The sequence below is a fragment of the Accipiter gentilis genome, chromosome 7, assembly GCF_929443795.1.
Source record: "Accipiter gentilis chromosome 7, bAccGen1.1, whole genome shotgun sequence".
Taxonomy (NCBI): domain Eukaryota; kingdom Metazoa; phylum Chordata; class Aves; order Accipitriformes; family Accipitridae; genus Astur; species Astur gentilis.
The window spans coordinates 24,525,465-24,543,827 of NC_064886.1; the positions used below are offsets into that span (position 1 = coordinate 24,525,465).

At 36.1% G+C, this 18,363-nt stretch overlaps 1 protein-coding gene across 2 annotated transcripts in view; it reads right to left on the reverse strand.

The window, feature by feature from the left end:
• Window positions 1-18,363, reverse strand: part of NFATC3 (nuclear factor of activated T cells 3) — a 76,461-nt gene that overhangs the window by 14,166 nt on the left and 43,932 nt on the right. For both annotated transcript variants that reach the window (XM_049805276.1, XM_049805275.1), the window contains exons 4-9: window positions 16,188-16,387; window positions 14,841-15,013; window positions 13,911-14,051; window positions 11,480-11,535; window positions 10,739-10,865; window positions 7,237-8,289 (exon numbers count right to left, since the gene is read on the reverse strand). In XM_049805276.1, coding sequence (XP_049661233.1) covers window positions 7,237-8,289; window positions 10,739-10,865; window positions 11,480-11,535; window positions 13,911-14,051; window positions 14,841-15,013; window positions 16,188-16,387 — 1,750 coding nt within the window. The remainder of the gene's footprint in view (window positions 1-7,236; window positions 8,290-10,738; window positions 10,866-11,479; window positions 11,536-13,910; window positions 14,052-14,840; window positions 15,014-16,187; window positions 16,388-18,363) is intronic.

The following is an 18,363-nucleotide window of genomic DNA, read 5'->3' on the forward strand; positions in this document are numbered from 1 at the left end:
ACTTGAGGTACCAGATAAACATACATTAAAATACCTTTCTTGCTTATGATTTCATAAACATTTGAGAAAGGTTTTTACTTCCTCAAGCACTACTAAAAAGTGTTTTGTACCCAAAGAATATAACACTAAAATAAAAACTATTAAATTGAAATAGAAATAAAGAAAACTGACATCCTGTAGATCTGCCTATTTAGGTGATCAAAACCTCATACTTTTATGAACCACCTCTTTGTCTTGGCTCCTCCCTTAAGAAAGGTTAAGAAAAAACTTTGGGTCAAAGCAGCACATCAACTTAAAATTAGAGTTCTATTATGGATACCGGCTGACCAAAAAGCTACTGGAGTTATACCATTTGGTTATCAGGATCTCTTCCTACAGGAGTCAAGCTACTTCATTTTTTGTAGCACTATCCAATTAAAAGTTTAGCCTGTGTATCCTTTACTACTTCTGAACTGAAGTAGGATGTGTGGGCACTGGGACTTAACCTAGAAGATGTACTGGTTTTAGAAGAGTAGATCCCCCAAAATATTCTATAATGCATGATTGTTTGCAGTGTTGCTATAGTAAGTAGCACAGAGTGGGTTTTTTTCATATGCTTTGCAAAAAAGAAGTTTGATATAATTGTATGGCAGATTGTATCAACTGTCTAGGTTTGGTAGTATTGCTGCATCCACCTGGGAATTCATGTGTTTTAGAGGACAGATGAGTCAATTGCTGTATTTACAGACCTAGTGAGCTGATGAGGATCAGTAAACCTCAATGAACATTATGGATAAGACTGCAGCACACGCTTCCTCAGATATAGGCCTTCTTTTGTCAACTCCAGGTAGACCTATCAGCTGCATTTATGTGAAGAATCCCTGCAGCTGCATCACATGGGTTAGTGCAGTATATTTAGCCCATTTTTGACTCCACACGACCAGCAAGTAGTACAGTGTCAACTTTCCCTAGGAAAAAAAAAAAAGCTGCTAGGCTATAATTAACCCTCAGTCTTCTCTGCTGTGGAGCAACCAGCTGATTCTGTTGGTTTGTGATCAAAAACCAGTCATAATGGCAGAGCCACATTTGCAATGGGAAACTATCAAGGACATGGTGGGTTGCCTTGCAAGTTACCATTTCAAGCCATAAGGCAGCCTTACTTCTAATAATTTCAGGTTCAATGCCAAGTTTACCAAGTACTTTTTTTTTTTATTTAACTGATAAGATAATGCTGTATGAAATGTTAGGAGGAGTATAGTTTTCCTGTGCACTTTATGTTTATAGTGATATAGACAGACTGAATCTGCCTGCAGAGTCACAGCATAAGCTCTGCAGTTATTTGGTACAGTAATAAATATCCCTGTTTGTGTCACACACCATAAGCGTATCATGGTGAAACCAACTCACTCAAGTCACGTTTACCCCCTTCTCTCACGCAAGAAGATAGATGAGTATTATATATATATGAGAACACAGTAAGTATTAAGCGTGAACCTTGCAGCTAGAGGACACATGCTGTGCAGTGGAAAGCAGTGCAGAAGTGTCTAAGTGTATTTTTGCCAGCATCACAAGGGTATACCTAACTCCTTCCAGTTCTGCTACTGACTGTTGTGAGTGTCTGCACCACGGTGTAGACATGCTACCTGCATTCACAGAATAAATTTCTAACCTCTTCTAATTCTTAAATGGGAATCTTTTTGCAGTGGTGCAACTAGTTGAGCTTACTTTGTATTGGTTACAAGGTGTTCTGTGGCTCTCAGAGGCAAACAGGAAGTTTCATACCTTAGCTGGTCATAGATACCTGAGGATTTACACACCAGCAGTCTATCACTGGTCTTCTCAATAGATGTCTTGCTGGCACAGAATTTACGAACACAGTGAGTGAATCCACTAGAAGATAATGGTCATAGCATCCTTTTAACTGTTGACAACCCCACATGGAGAACATTCTCTTCACCTTTCCTCACTGTTCCAACCTTTTCCTTCTAATCTACTGCTCAGTCAGGATCTTTCTCTATTTCATTCATAACACCCATTTCTAAAAGTAGATTCCCATTCTCTTCCAATACATTTCAGATTCTGTCTTATCACCTTACTCAACCTCAACATCTCACTGCAGGAGCCCAGAAGCTTATGAGAAGAATTAGAATTGTAAACTGCTTTTTATTCCTATCTCCATATGGCCTGACAAAATATATTTAATATACAGAATACTAGGAAAGGAGGAGTTTGAACACAACCTTACTAAACAATTTATACTAGTATGATTTTCAGAATGCCTTTTATCAACAGGAATATTCTAAGAGTTCTGTGTACAACGTAGGCTAGAGTTCTTGTCACACAAATCCATGTTGGACATGCTGCAAAATGCAACATTTTGTTCCGTGCTTAGGAGACAGTAAAAAAACCTTGAGTCTGAGATGTACATCTCAAGAACATCTCAAGTTTGAGTTGCACTGGCAAGACGACAGATTTTTGAGCTGCTCTCCTCCATACTAAGCTAGACTCTAGCATTCAGTATTTTTTGTGCTTCTGTAAACCATCAATGCTCTGTTTGGCAGGATGCTGCCTTAATTAAAAATGACCTGTTAATGCATAAGTTTTAAATGTATAGAGAAATACAAAGTACAGTTGTTCTCCAATACTTTCTTATTAGTTACTACTGTGATTCTCTAGAAGTTAAGCTGAAGCTCCAGGTAAAAAACTACCTGTAAAGATGTACAAATTTTCTAGCAAAGATCAGAATAATCTCTGAGCTTCCCAGCAAGAGAATTGATCAACTAGAGGGTTATCACAGAACTTTTAAAATGAATGAATGCAAATGGCTTAAAATTCTACATGGAATGTGTCTGACAAAGCAGACTTAACTGCTTTATGTACACAAACCAGTTATGATTTATAGTAAATCTACACACTGGATTTTCTGATCTCCAGCTTTATGTAATGGAGATGCAATGAGTAGCAAAATGTAAGAGGATTAGTAGAAGGTCATCCTGATTTGCTGAATACAGCATAACATAATACCTTAAAAATGGTTAACTACAGTTGTACATGTTAGAAATCTCATTGCTGTAGAAAGCCATGAAATCCAAGGTAAACGCTTTCCTAAACTGCAAAGCATAAGAGATTAAATGTTAGATCAACAGTATTAGAATAGATTTAAATCTAAAACTTGACAGTGGGATAGGTAAGCCACCACAGTAGGAGCACTTTTGAAAAACAGACTGGGGAAAAAAAAATGAACAAGGCCTCATCATATAACTAGATTAAGTCTAACTTTGACTAGCTTTTTTTTTTTTTTCCCTAGTGGGGAAGAAATGGGACCTTTATTAGATGAGTATACAACAGAGCACAGTATGGATGATGGATACAGTAAAGGACAGAAATGACCAACTGCCTGTTTCTTGTCATTTCAGCTGCCTTGTTTACACCTATTTGCAGCCCTAAGTATTCCACTGTCTATACAGAGAAATGTTAGCCTGGGGATTTGGGCAGAGGACACACTTGCTGAAAGATGTTAAGGGAGAAAGAAGGCTCAGCACAGTGGGGCAGGGAGGGCAGGAGGCAGGGAGGAAAAGTGGAGGGGCCAAATAAAGAACAAGAAGCTGCGTTTGCGTAGTTCCAGTCCAGAAGTTTACCAGCTTGTGCAGATTGACTATTGCAAAGACCTAAGCAGAAAAAAGTACTGTTTTTCAGAAAACCTTTAAATTAATAGCATACAGTACAAATTACTTTAAAATTGTGTTGTTTCAAATGTTTTCTGTAATATCATTTGAATTTCATATCTAGGTGTCCTCATGCATTTTGATCCCTTGTTTCTTCAAGTGAATTAGAAAGTGTTTCCTGTAGGAAGCAAAGATGGGAAGAGGGGAAACCAAATAAAAGAGCCAGTTCAAGGTGGAGATTAGAAAAGCCTAAAGACATCAGGTGGATCCTGCTGAAAAACAAGAAAACAAAGAGCCACACAAACTTCAGGGCAGGGGGAAGGAAAAAAGTGTACTTTATGTAGACACCCAGATAGAGAATCTGCCTTGCAATTATGTAATCCTTTTTCGTAGTCTGAACAGAGCCTAGCTTGCTCTAACTCGTAAAGGGTGAACGAATACAAAAAAATTTAAGAAGATACTCCATCCTGGTCATTGGCATGCATGTTTGACTGCAGAGAAGCTATAAATGGTGAATCCAGATGTGTTACACCTTCCAGGAGATGCTGGATCAAGAGTAATCCAGATGCTCTTGGCTTGAGCACCGATGGATAGAGCAGTTTTGTAGTTCTGTATTAAGTAGTGGATTTGGGGGTTTTTTGGTGTGTTTTGAAGAAAAAGCCTGGATGTTGGCTAAGAGGCAGTAAGATTCACTTTTAGGAGTCTTGCTTAAAGGCATTTATATAACTACTATCCAGACTGCCACTTCTGTAAGTGGGGTGTGTTGAGTTTTTTTGTTGTGGTTTTTTGTTTTGTTTTTAAAGAATTTTAAATCGTACTCTGTCAAGCTAAACAGCTTAGTAATTCCAGGACTAATTTTGTCATGAGGTAGCACTTCCATACGCCACTCAAATTTTGGTAAAATGTCTTAAAATATTTTATTTTCTTGGCAAAGAAAATACTTACTATGCCAACTTTGAAATAGTGAATGTTACATAAAAGAAAGAAGATCATTTATACTGTCAGCGTTTTTTGAGTTTTTGTTTCATTTTTTTAAGATTACTGACTTAAATATTTAAGGTCAGTAATCCAGCCATGATTTATAGTTTTCATTTGGCTTTGCCTTAGTGTTTTATTTTGAGAGGTTTATTTGCCTTAATTAGTAACCCTTAAAAACCTAGTTTCCAACTAAATATAGCTTTCAGGTTTAATATATTAGCTGGGAGAACATACTGTATCAACATTCATTTAAGTATGCAATTATGTTTGGATTTTTTTCCTTAATTGTTATAACGTTGATGTAGAATAACTGATTTGCTATTTGTGTCTAGCTCTTTTTGTACGGAAACTAAAATTCAATTATACAAAAAAGAAAAATTTTGAAAATTATTTTTTAAACCACAATAATATGTTAAGATACATTATAAAAAAGTGTTCCTGTCTAAAAATGATTTTTTTATTTAAAGCTGATTAAGCAGAGGAAGTATTTACTCATGTTGAGAGAATTGAGTAGCTTATTTCTTGTCACTATGCCCTTCAAGATTTTTGGAACAGGTTTCAGGCTAGACATCTGATTTGTATTTGCAGATTGGAAAAGAAAAAAAAACAAAACCAACCCACAACCCAACCCCACAAGCAATCATCAAATGGCAGTAATATGAAACTGAAATGAAGGTAATCTCTTTGCTTGCAAATGTATTGTTGCTGCCAAGTGCTAGTGTAGCATTTAAAACCATGTTCAATTTTCCATATAGGAAATGTATAGTTTAATCACCAGTTATCAGACCTTCTTTAAACTTCTATAGCAAGCATTATTTAAAAAAAGAAATTAATAAAGCTGTGGCCATTGACTCATATGTATATTGATTATACTTATCTAAACTATTAGCAAGTGGCCACACTTTTAAGTATGGCTCTTGCAGCTTTTCCAATTATTTGATATCTTTGTCAGCACAGGAACAACTCAGTAATTTCACTGTGTTAAGCAATGGAAATAGTTTCTAAAAGCAACTAATATTTGTGATACAGGAAAAAAAAATAGGCTTTTTTTTTTACTATGCATTCATTTTAATTTCTGAACAAGTATAACCAAACTGCTGAGATGATCATAAATGCTAACTCTTCTGCTTATGTTGTCAAAAGTTTAACTATGGTATTTAGTTGTATTTTATTTATTTCTACATCTTTTTTGTGGATGTGGAGGGGAGGAATATGAGAAAAAGCTAGGTTCTATGACACTTCTTGATACATGAGATTTCTTTTTCGCTCCTCTAGTACAGAAGTAGAAAATGCTATTTTTTTTGTCGCATTCTGTTTCATAAAGCCTTGCTCTTCTCCCCTCAGCAAGTCCTTGATAGAATCAGTCTCTTCCTTCCTTTCTAAATAAAGTTGATTGATAAACAGTGTTTCTAAAGAGAGCTTTGTTTAATTAGAGTGGCCATTTAACTAACTGAAAGCCCAACTATATCATCAATTTCTCTCATTTTCTTCCTAGTATTCTGTGTCTTTAAAGGCATTACTTACTAAATTTTCTTACTATTGACTGGAGGTAACAATAACAAAGCTCTGTTTATGCAAGGAACTGGGACTGACATGGGTATTTTAACATACACTTAAGTCTTTATACACTACTGCTGATGCAATTAAGTAATTAGTAGGGATGATTAAAAAAACCCAACCCAAATAAAAAAAACACCACCCTAAACAAAAAACCCACAAGAACCCCCAGAACAGTTAAGACTACTGTACAAAAGAGATACTAATAAAATACCCATCATCAATACCAAACACCTTTTACACACCTTTTGAGGCCAGGCCTTCTGTTCTTCCAGTCTTTTAACAAGACATGTTTTTTAAATTGCTTTGCATCTATGCCTCAAATAATAGTCTGATGTTTAGGATCTGGTATCTCTTTCTTTTCACTTTGTTGGACAAGTTTTGTAAATTAACACTGTCCAAGTATTTTAAGTAAAGAACTTTATAGCCTGGTCTTTTGCACTAGAATGTCCTTGTTCTGTTTATGTTAAATAAGTGAATTTCTCAAAAAGCTAGCCAGAGTGGTAAGGAGAAGGCCAACAGCTACTGTGAGCAGAGGTGCTGAACGATGACAGCAGATCTACAGAATGTCTGTGAAAAAGACTAAGACAGTGCCAAAATGCATGTGATTGATATATTTTCAAAAAAACCTAGCCTGCCCTTCAAAACTGGGACAACTCCAAGAAACCAAACTACATTCATGCAACTTAGATATATTGTTATGACTTTCCCTGAAACATATCAACAAGACAATAAGAAAAGGCTTCAAATTAATTCCTTGTATATAAGGTGTCAATGTGTAGGAGTTAATTCCTCAAGCCCTGTTTTGTGACAACAACAAAGTCTATGGGCAAATTAGACTGAAGTAATTGAACTGTAGAACTACAAAGTTACAGCTGATATCATTAGTTTTAAGTAAGTCATTGCTTTGGACACAAAAATATGACTCCATTTTGATGATACCAATTTACTTCTGTGAAGAGGAGCGTGTTCTAAACAAAACAAAACAACCCTCCCACAGCCATGTTGTAGTTTAATGTAGATTATATCCCAGTATTAGAATATTATATCCACTTACCATCATCTAGTGTGATGTCTTGTAGTCCTATTGTTTGAAAACTCAACTCTCTGTCTTCAGGTTCTGGTTTAATGTTAATAGCTGCCCCATCTGGTGAAAATGGAGATGAATCGCATACGGTATGGTGGACTAGGGATGATGCTGCGTTAAGACCTCCCAGTGCTGGACTATGTGCTTGAGGGGAGTGCTGTCCCGAGTGACTTACAGTGGTTGGCGGGGGAGATGAGGCAGGTCCTGAGCTAGGAGATTGATAAGGCATAGGTTGTAGCTGGGGTGAAGAAGGTCCAGACAGTGGTGAATGGACCAAAGGGTGGGAAGCTGTTGGGGATGGGGATGAAGTGGATGCTGGATTTGTAGAATGGTATGGGACTTGCTGCAGCTGGGGAGAAGCCTGCCCAAGGGACCGACTCATTGCAGAAGGGATGGAGCCCTGCCCAGCGCTTGGGCAGTGGTATCCCATTGACGGTAGGTGAGTAGATGACTGTCCCGAATGAGCTGGGTGTGCTAGCGGGTGCCCTGCTGTACTTGATGTTGACACAGAACCTGCATTTGAAGAATGAAACTGCATTGGTGGTAGAGCTTGGCAGCTAAGATTTATCAAATGAGGTACAGCTGTGTCTTGCTGAAATGAAATAGTATCAAATCCTTGGCTGGAGGCAGAGTTCATAGGAAGACCAGACTGTCCATTGTATACATCGTTAGACTGCATAGGCTGGTAAGAAGGCCTCACAGGAGGTGCTGATGTTACCTGAAAAGACTGAACCACAGCAGGAGGCAAAACATGACACTCTTCACTTGGACTAAGGTTTCTACCTTGCATATGTGGCAGGTGGGATACTGCTGAGGTCACCATTGCTGTGTATGGTGGTTGAACTGGACACACAAGGCTCCTGGGTGATGTAGACAGTAAATTGTCATGAGGATGCCCTTGTTCTGGTGAAGGCAATTGAGTTCGGATAGAATGCAGGCCCTGGACATTGCTTGTGTGAGGCAAGGCCAAAGACGGAACAGCAGACAAATCCACCTCATCTCTGTGCTCTTGCTTCATTATAACTAGAAAAAGTAAAACACTGTATTACAATTCCAACCCATATGTGTCCTGTGATAAATACACACTAATTGCTGTTTAACAGCCACAACAGTGTTGTTAATGTCCTTGCTCTAATTTCCCTTCTTTTGCTCTTTTTTTACTTTATGCCTGCTATATTAACCCTTAAGAGCCAGAAGACCTCTCCTAGCATTTCTTCAAAGTCAGTTACCTTCCCTTCTAAAACACCCTGCTATGCAACACATGTTTTTTTTAAAGACATTTGCAATCCACCCGAAGAAAGTCTGGTACATCTAAAGAATACAGCTCAGAGGTGTGTGTGGTGGGGGCTGGGGAGCACAGGGTGTGCTGCTGCTGCTGGGCTCCACTGAAAATAGGCAGACAGGAGTTCAGTATCAGGCACCACGCAAAAGGAGAATGAAATTTTTAGCTGGCTTCAAACTTTCCTTAGCCTCTGATCAAGATGACAGCTGAACTTTGGCAACACAGTTAAACTAGCTCAAGTAGTGCATGTTGTTTTAATTACAGCAGCTCCTTCAGCACATCCCCCAATTTCAATGATGGTAACAATTGTTCTTATAATACAGCAACTTAAAAATTGACACACTTTCAGTTACGGGATTTTGGTGGGGTTTTTTAATCTATTGGTAGGCTCATGAAAAGATATTGATTTTAAGCACAAATAGAAAAATGCTAACACTTAACTGCTCAATTACTACTTTATACAATACACTGTTAAAGAAACAGATATATTTATAGATAAGAGGGATTTTAAAACATTCATGCAATAACAGCTGTAGTGATAATTAAACTTGCTTCTTATTTAAGCAGTGTCATTACTGCATTCTACCATTAAAACAATTTAAATATCGATTTCTCAAAAAAATAGTTTTAAGATGTATCTTATAACTATCTTAGGAACTGATATTCTTAAGAATGGTTGAAAAATACCACATAAACCTGATAACACATTTAGTGTACACTTAGTGTACCAAATACCTAGGTAACATTGCTTAAATTGCACATGAAGGTATGAAGTAAGTAATTTTAGAGCACACGTGAGCAAATCTTATTTTTAATAGCGTAAGCTAATGGTAGTTGGCTTTGTTGGCATACACATTAGCTTTAAGAAGTTTATATTATTATCCATGTCTGACTTTAAAGACTCCTTCATATACCTGACTTCAAGTCCTTCGGACAGTACTAGAGGGTCTAGCACCATCACTGGTACCTTGTGAATTCTGACTACTCTAAATGGGTCTGAATTTCTTAAGAGGAAGGAAGTGACAGGCAAAGGAGTAGCCATTGCATATCTAGTAGCAAGCACTTCCTCACACTAAACAGAAGGGATTAAGATGCTTTAACTACATGTACAGTTAAGATGTACGGTTTTCGCTTCTGGCTAAGTTACTGTGGTGGGTTGACCCTGGCTGGATGCCAGGTGCCCACCAAAGCCACTCTATCACTGCCCCTTCTCAACTGGACAGAGGGGAGAAAATATAACAAAAGGCTTGTGGGTCAAGATAAGGACAGTTTAATAAAGTGAAAGCAAAGAAAAACAAATTATGTTATTCTCTACTTCCCATCAGCAGGCGATGTCTAGCCACTTCCCGGGAAGCAGGGCTTCAGTATGCGTAGTGGTTGCTCTGGAAGACAAAAATGCCTCCCTTCCATCTGCCTTCACTTAGCTTTTATATCTGAGCTGACGACATATGGTATGGAATATCTGTTTGGTTAGTTTAGGTCAGCTGTCCTGGTTATGTCCCCTCCCAAGATCTTGCCCAGCCCCAGCCTGCTCTTGAGGGGGGCAAAAATGTTGGAGAGCCAGCCTTGATGCTGTGCCAGCGCTGCTCAGCAGTAGCCAAAACACTGGTGTGCTATCAACACCTTTCTAGCTACTGATGCAGAGCACAGCGCTATGAGGGCTGCTATGGGGAGTATTAACTCCATCTCAGCCAGACCTAATACAGTTACAAACTATTTTCTCTCAACATGCTGCAATGTGTCCAGAGAGGGGAAAAAATATTTTTTTATCTTCCTTGTACCTAAACCTGTTTTGTTTGGGGTTTTTTTTTTGATATTTGAGGGGGTGGGGCAAAACGCGTAAAACCTGTTCTTCTGTGATCTCACTATCCTCCATGTCATCCCTACAGTTATTTAGAAGAGCAGCTTCTGAGATTCACCATCATTCTTAAAGAAAAGTAGAATGAAAATTATTCTGTAAAAAGTGTAATGAAGAAATACCTGGCTGTAATTATAGCACTGTAGCTTATTTACGCTAAATTTCAGCTTTTTAATTAGACAAGCTTAAGTAAGCTGTTTTACAAACAAGTCAAAGCTAGTCTTATCTACCTGTCAAAAGTACAAGACTGTCTGAATTACTTTCAAATGCCTATTTAAAAAAAAAAAAAAAAAACAAAATAAAATGCAACATTTTAGTTTTTTATTTAATACCTGGTGTATAAGTAAAACGTTGAGACTGGCTTTTTTTCCTCTTGCCATTGCAGAGATAAAACTGCACCTGAACTGCTGCTGTAATGGTTTTGTTATGGTATGGAGGAACTTCAAGTATGATGTTTGCCTATATGAAACAAAGTTTTACGTATCAAATGTAAATGGAACTGCTCTTAATTACAGAAAAACCAAAACACTTATTGCAAAACTAAAGCAAACTAATATTTTGAAATTGGTAAACATCAAGTTTGTGTATATTACATAGTAAAACAGTACTATAAGCAAACTTTTATTTGGAGACTTTTTTCTTCTTTTAAACACAAGTGTTCTGAAGGTAATGCTTTTAATTAAATAGACACATCATCTAAAAGATGCTTTGTTTATCTGCCAGAGCATAAAAATATTCTAGCAGTCAAAGAATTGTATTTTGGATCATTAAGCTTTTAAGAAAAATTTTAGTGCACTGGAAATCATTTGTCATCTTAGCAAGATTATCTTAATTTTTCTTTTTTTCAATTTTTTCATTGCTTTTACAAGCAGCATACTATTTACAGTTCCTTCAAAGCATCATCTTAATGGCTACTTCATAGTATTAAGCCAATTTAGAAGTCTCCAGTTGTCTGTCTGAATCAGCCACTGATCTACTTTACTAAATGAAGTCTAAATTTCAGAACAATGAAGATGTTTAGTTTCTCATTTTAAAACAGAAAGCTTTCTAAAGTAAGAAAAATTGTTTCTCACCCCTTGACACTTTTCCCTAATTATTTTCCCTTCTACCTCCCACTGAGGTCGTCCATCTGTTGAAAGAAATTTACAAATAATTCAAGCAAAAAGCATTTTCTCAAACACTTAATCTTAAAAATACTTAAATACTTAATATAAAACTGCATTTATTTTCAGTCAGAAAGAGGCCATTCAACTGACAGAGATATACTGTAAACAAAGTGTAGATGCTTTAGGAGTTTCAACACTACAGACCTTGTCCGTAAGTTGACTGGTGTGCAGGATTCTGCATTTTAACAGAATCTGCTAATTACATACAGTTGGATTTAATTCCAAAGGAGACAGTGTGTACTGTAAGCGTACAGAGGGATTTTTTCCCCACATTTTTCTAAAAACATTTTTGAAAGGTAGTTAAATTACTACTAACATTTGTGATTATTCAAACATGCTGATGCCTTAACCTACTGGTCACCATGTGAGAGATAACATATACCATATCTTCATGCACATAGTCACAGGTTATACATTTAAACATGCTCACATGAACCGAAAGACCCAGTAGTTCAAATAGCGGGCAAGTTGTCTTGTGTTGTGAAGGAAGTAAATCACCTTGGTGAATCTCTCTCTGCTCTGACCTAGCATAATCCATTATCCTTAATCTAACACTCGGTTCTGTGTTATTGGGTTTGTACAGGCTATCAGGGAAGCTATTATCTAGCAGCAGTACTTCTTTAAAAGGCCTTCAAGTTGTGCGTCAAAATACATTATTACATAAACCCCCCACTTATGTTGTGCATTTGCTAATAAGAAACCCCCCCAACTCCCTTGCTTAAATATTTAAGAAAATAAGAAATCATAGAAGAATTGGACTTGGTTGCAAACTTTTATTATTAATGATTTACTTTTGCTAGTGTTTCACAAAGTTCAAATCAGGTATTCAAGTCACAGCAACAACAATTTAAGTTGTTCAGATTTTATGCTCTCTATATTAAAGGGACAATCAAGGAAGAAAAGGAACCCTGTGTATTAAGACAGCTAGTCCTAAATTTTCAACTATTTTTCATGCATTTTAGTCTGTGTAATAAATATTAAGAACAAGATGTATATCCAGAAGAGCTATAGAACCAGGAAGGAATGCTGAATAACCGAACATATTTGAGTAATATGTATATATGTACCTGAGTGTGTGTTATGTGCAGCTGTGTACAATACAAAACCAAAACAAAGAAAACTTGCTAAACTTTCATTATATCTGGTTGTAGTAAACTAAAAATGAAAACTATTTGACAGCGGTTTTTTGGTGTTAAATTCTCTAGTTTATGGAGTTGCATAATTATGAAAGTGGTAGAAAAGCGGAAGAACATGGGATTAGGAAAAAAAAAAAGCTTTCAAACCTGTACTTAAAGAAAGATGTTTTAGAAATATGCATCCAAATTCTGCAAGTTTCTTGCTTACTTTGAGATTCTATTTCCTATATATTAGACCGCAAAATTTTATCTACTACCTTCCCAAAGAATAATTTGTTTAATTTCATGAGATCAGTTGGAAGCAGTTAAATTTTCCCACAGATTTCAATGCATGAAGGAAACACTATGTCTTTAGTATACCTTAATTGAAATGCATGCCTGCAACATAATTTTTAACTCTACTTTGCTAATATACAAGTGTAAGCCTGCTGCAGTTCTCACCCATGACTAAGTATTGCCTGGAAGACTGAACTTGGATTCTAGAGAATGAGAATCATGTAATACAACTGACTATAATATTTCTGATTTCTTGGCAATTAAATACTTGACCAGCTTGTCAAGCACATAAATGTTTAATATATGTACAAAAGGTCACTGTTGTTTGTATCACAACTTATTGCCAGTATTTTACCTACATGCATACTTGCCTGTTTACAGATGCAAATTAGGCATAGACACAGCCAAAGCTTACACTGCACACCAAATCTGAGTCTGATCTTAAGACTTTTTTAAAAACTGCATCCCTTAAGAGTAACTTCCATAGAAAATCTTACGCAAATATATCAGAAAAAAATCAGTAGTGTTTTCTAGCTAATGTTTGTTCCATTGTCTTAGGAGTAAGTCATTTCCTATGCAATGATTAAATCAGATATAACGTGACATCAATGCCAAATAGTACATTTCCATTAATTCCTTTTTTTTTTTTTTTTAATAATGAGGAAAAAATACATGGTATGATCTGTCCACGGCATCTTTCAAACACACACATTTCAAACTTAGTTAGCCTGTAATTGTCTGAATCAGAAGTACTATTTCATACATAATTGCCAACGAGCACATAGATCAGTGCCCAAACTGAAGTTTCAGATTACTACTTGCGACTTTCTTTTTTTCTTTTTCTTTTCTTTTTTTTACTTTCTAAAATCAAGCTCAGGTAATGTTTTTGGTTTGGTTGTCAACAAAAAAAGTAAGATAGTATTTACCTTGTCCTTTTTCAAAAAATATAATTTTGGATTCTGGAAGAAAATTGGATCCTGTCACCACCATTTCATGGCCTCCATTTACTGAGCAACTATTGATGCTGTACTTCTCAATCTGAGGAAGTTCTTGAGCAGACCGCTGAGCTTTAAAAAAAAAAAAAAAAAAAAAAGGGAAAAATTATTATTCACAATCTTAATCATATGGACATTTATGATCTGAACTTGAAGAATCAAGGATGAAACTAAAACAACCATCTATTTACATATACAAATCATATTTGTGTATGATTTTATCTTTGTTTTTAAAATTATGTTGAAATTATATAATTATAGAAAAGAAACACCAAGAAGCCATGGAATCCTAACAGTCTCTACTGTTAAAGCAAATTAAATTTTTAGTTTAGGAATATTGATTTAAAAATTACTTCAGCATTTTATAGACAAAATGAATTCTAGGAGAAATTCAGATTAAGATTGTGTTTTGATTCCTTAGTGCCAGCATTTAACAAATGAATTCTCTAGAAGTTCAGCTGTTCATTAGATAACACTGTATAAAGACAAGTAATGGTATATATAGACCTTTGTAAATGAAATAGTATTAGTTCCTTCTGAAATGAATATTTATTTTCACTGAGATGTATCAGCTGCCTCTGCTAATATACAGGAACTACTGAAGCTGCTAGCTAAGTGACTGCAGTATTAGGTTTAAAGCCTAAAACATTGTTTTTCCTCCAAACCTTCAGGCTGCCACTTGGCAAGTACCACCTTTAAATAAAGATATATTACTTTGTGGTAATTTAGCTCTTTTACACACAATGCTTTTTACACACACTTGTTATATATAATTCTGACAACAAATATTGTCAGAATGACAATACTACTGACACATGCAGAAAACATGACTATAATTATGGATAGTTAAAGCAATCTTACAGCATTCAACAGGTATGGAAGCAGTCTGCAGAGATAAGACTTTTCCACTAGGTTGTGGGATGTGAACACGAAACACAAGTCGCACTCTGGTATTCTTTCTTCCAATATCTGTCTCTCCTTTACGGAGCTCTATATCTGAATTGCGAAGTTTCAAAATACCAGCACAATCGATACTGGAGATAGGTGAGGACGGATGGATCAGAAGAGAAATGGAAGAAAATGAATCAAACTATTGCCAAAGCACACGCGGTAAGCCTTTCTTTTGTTAAAGAATGAAGAGCATTCTATTTTTTCCCCATGTTACGCTATTTTAAATGTCTGAGATTAAAAGTTCTGTTAGCGTCAAAAATGGCAGCAAGTACTCTGTCAAAACATTTTTGTCTTGTAAATGTCTAGCTGCTGGTTTTTTGAACCTTTAAAAAATTATGTGTTATTGTACATTGTTTAACCTTTGAAGTAAGTTATTTAACATAGTAAACATCATTTACAAGGAGTTAGAGAGAGATTTAGTTCTGCCTTAGGAAGGACTAGAGAATGACAAAAGTGTAGCCATCAAATCCTAGCTACCATTCCACACAGTTATCAATTACTCATACGAGACACACATACTTTAATCAAGTAACACATATACATAAGCTTATGAGGAGTGTTATCTTGCACATCATCGTGGGTTCATAGCATTCAACGGGAACTAGCATGAAGTCTGCAACTAGGAAAATTTAAGCTGACTTGAGAAGTCTACATAAGAAATAAATGTGCTACATAAACAAATAATTGTGCTTTACTCTGTTCACTGACCCTCCAGCTAGGACAGAGCAGTTTAATTGTTGCTATAACCAACCATTAAACTGTTAGCTAGCACATTCTATCTGGCAAGACCAGAAAAGTCAGAATAACGCAACTGTTAAAAAAAATAATCAAAACAAGGAAAAGACCTACCAAGATACCAGAAGTTAAATCACCACATTCAGTCAAGAAACAAACAACTAAACTGTATGACTGTACTTTCATAGAGAAAAAATCAAACAAAAACTTTACCAGCCAGTAACCCACATGCAATGCTACAAAGTTCAAGTCATATGTATGGGGATTGTATGGGGAAGTGTAATCCCAGCAGCACTCATCTCTCTCCCCGTCAATCTTATAAGCTTCCCTGTCTCTCTACTCCTTTACTTCTGACTACCTAAACATTGTCATGTTTAAAGAGATGTGTCTATCTTAACCATGAGCCATATTTGTGGAAAATACCCTATTCTACAAGATTTTTATTTCACCTTTGCACAAATGGTGGAAGAAAAAAAAAAAAAAAAGACACATAGCAAACAGCCCATGTATGCTGTGATGTACCTGGCTGACATATTATTTTCAGGAAGAAGTGGTATTTCCAAAACCTTTGTGCTGGCAATTATTATCTCTTGACTAGCTGTTGCAACTGTTTTTCCAGTGATTCGGTGCACCTGGTAGAACGCATGAGGTCTTAAGTAGCGATCATCTGCTGTTCCGATGAACATTTGTAGGTTTACCGGCTTTTCGCTGTAGCCCAGGAGCTGATGAAAAAGTAGATGTAATATTAAAATATTAGTTGACTTTTACTGCATTTGTGTGTGCATAATGTAAATACACAACTAGTACAAAGACTTAAGAGTCAGAGTAGTATTTAACTGCAAACTTCTTCAATCTTTTCAGAAATCAGAAAACTGAGTACAGATATCTGTCCCCCAATACAAGTATCAGCAACATTTATCAGAACAAAGGGATATTAAAATACTTTTATTACTTTTGAATCTCTCAAAGAAAAAAGAATAATTTTATCTACAGAATTTCTACATCAAAGCTATACTATGTTATAGGTCTGTTTCTGATATCGTTTTTAATCAAAGCCAAATTATCAATTTTACTGAGATACACCTCGTTTCTAGAAATACTAAAAGTATTTTGAAGTTTTTCTACTATGGAACACAATACTAAGTTTTATGAAACTTAAAGAGTTTCTGTGGATGCAAATGTGTTATGTTAGGACAAAGAATATTTAATTCATTACTAGACAATCAATTACGGTTTATTTTTGGCAATGAAAATGTTTTAAAAACCAAAATTTGATAGATGTTAGTTAACGCATCTTTCCTTTTCTTAAATACAAGACTAACCACCAGTGCACTCAGTTGTCACAAAACTCCCTCTTGCTTGAGCTAATGGTAGTAATTCTAGGCCCAAAACACATTGAAACATCAGAAAAAAAAATATCCCTGAACTCTAAAAGAAAAAGCTACTTTTATGATAGTACATTGGTAACATATTATCCAGAAGATTTAAGGAAACAATTTTAACCAACAGTAACATGCAAGTTGCCTTTAGCCACTGCAATTTTAAATCCAAAGTCTGTAAAATGTCTTATAAATCCATGAAATTTACTTCACCTTCCTGCAACTGGCAGATTGATGCATACTGCAAGTTATATAATTTCTAAAAAGCAATGCAGCAAATTTACATTTCATCAACTTTGACATCAACTTTGTTCAAAAGGAGGGGGGGTTAGACAGTCGTTCTTTAAACATGGTTTTGTCATGTCAATATTTTTGTCTCTAGGGAGAGTTATTTGGTCACAGAACAATATTATCCAAGCTCTTTACAGAACTAGCACTTAAAAACAAACAAAACCATGTCAATCTAACCTACTTACAAGAGTAATTTAACACTGGTAGTCAGCAGTACAAAAAACCAAAGTACACCCACACCCAGAAATCAGAAGCACCACTGTAGATTCCTTGTATCTTGATGCACTACTATTTGCAGTGAGTTTTATGTACGTCAAATGAATGCCTGTTTTATATATTCAAGTTATGGCTATGATAGCACCTACCAATCCTGTCAATTGTACGAGAGCTTTCTTAGTCAAGAACAGAAATTTAGTTTCTGACAGAAGTCTGGAACTTTGAAGAGCCATTCTCAAAGCTTTCAGCCTCACATGAATGCTTTTTCTCCAAGACATAATGCTCATTAATTAACCTATCTGGATACAACTGTGGTCATATTTTAGTTAGTGTTCTTCCCATCTGCCCAATGAGGTTAAATGGGACTGAGGAACAGAACAGCCAAAATCTAGACCACCTAAAACAAACAAAATTGAGCTTACTCAAACCCAAAACAACAACTGAGGCTTGTTCTTCACCTCTTTCTTTGGATCCAGCATGCATGCGCGCACACACACACACACACACAAAATTTAAAATAATTCCTGAAAGAGTCATACTGCAGACAAGCTACAGCACATAACTGTTACTGACCAACAACATACATATCTTAAGCAGCTGACACAAAAGTTTGATAGATCGAATACATTGTCACAATCACAGCATTCACACAGAGAAAAATGTCCATTCTATCTCTCTTGTTTTGTTTTTAAAGTGAACGGAGAGAAAAAGAAAGGAAACAGTTCAGAATTACTGCTTCTATTGCTTTTCTGGGTGGGGAGACCTCTAGGGGATTACTGCAGTAAGGAGACTGTGCTGCTTTCCATGGTTGT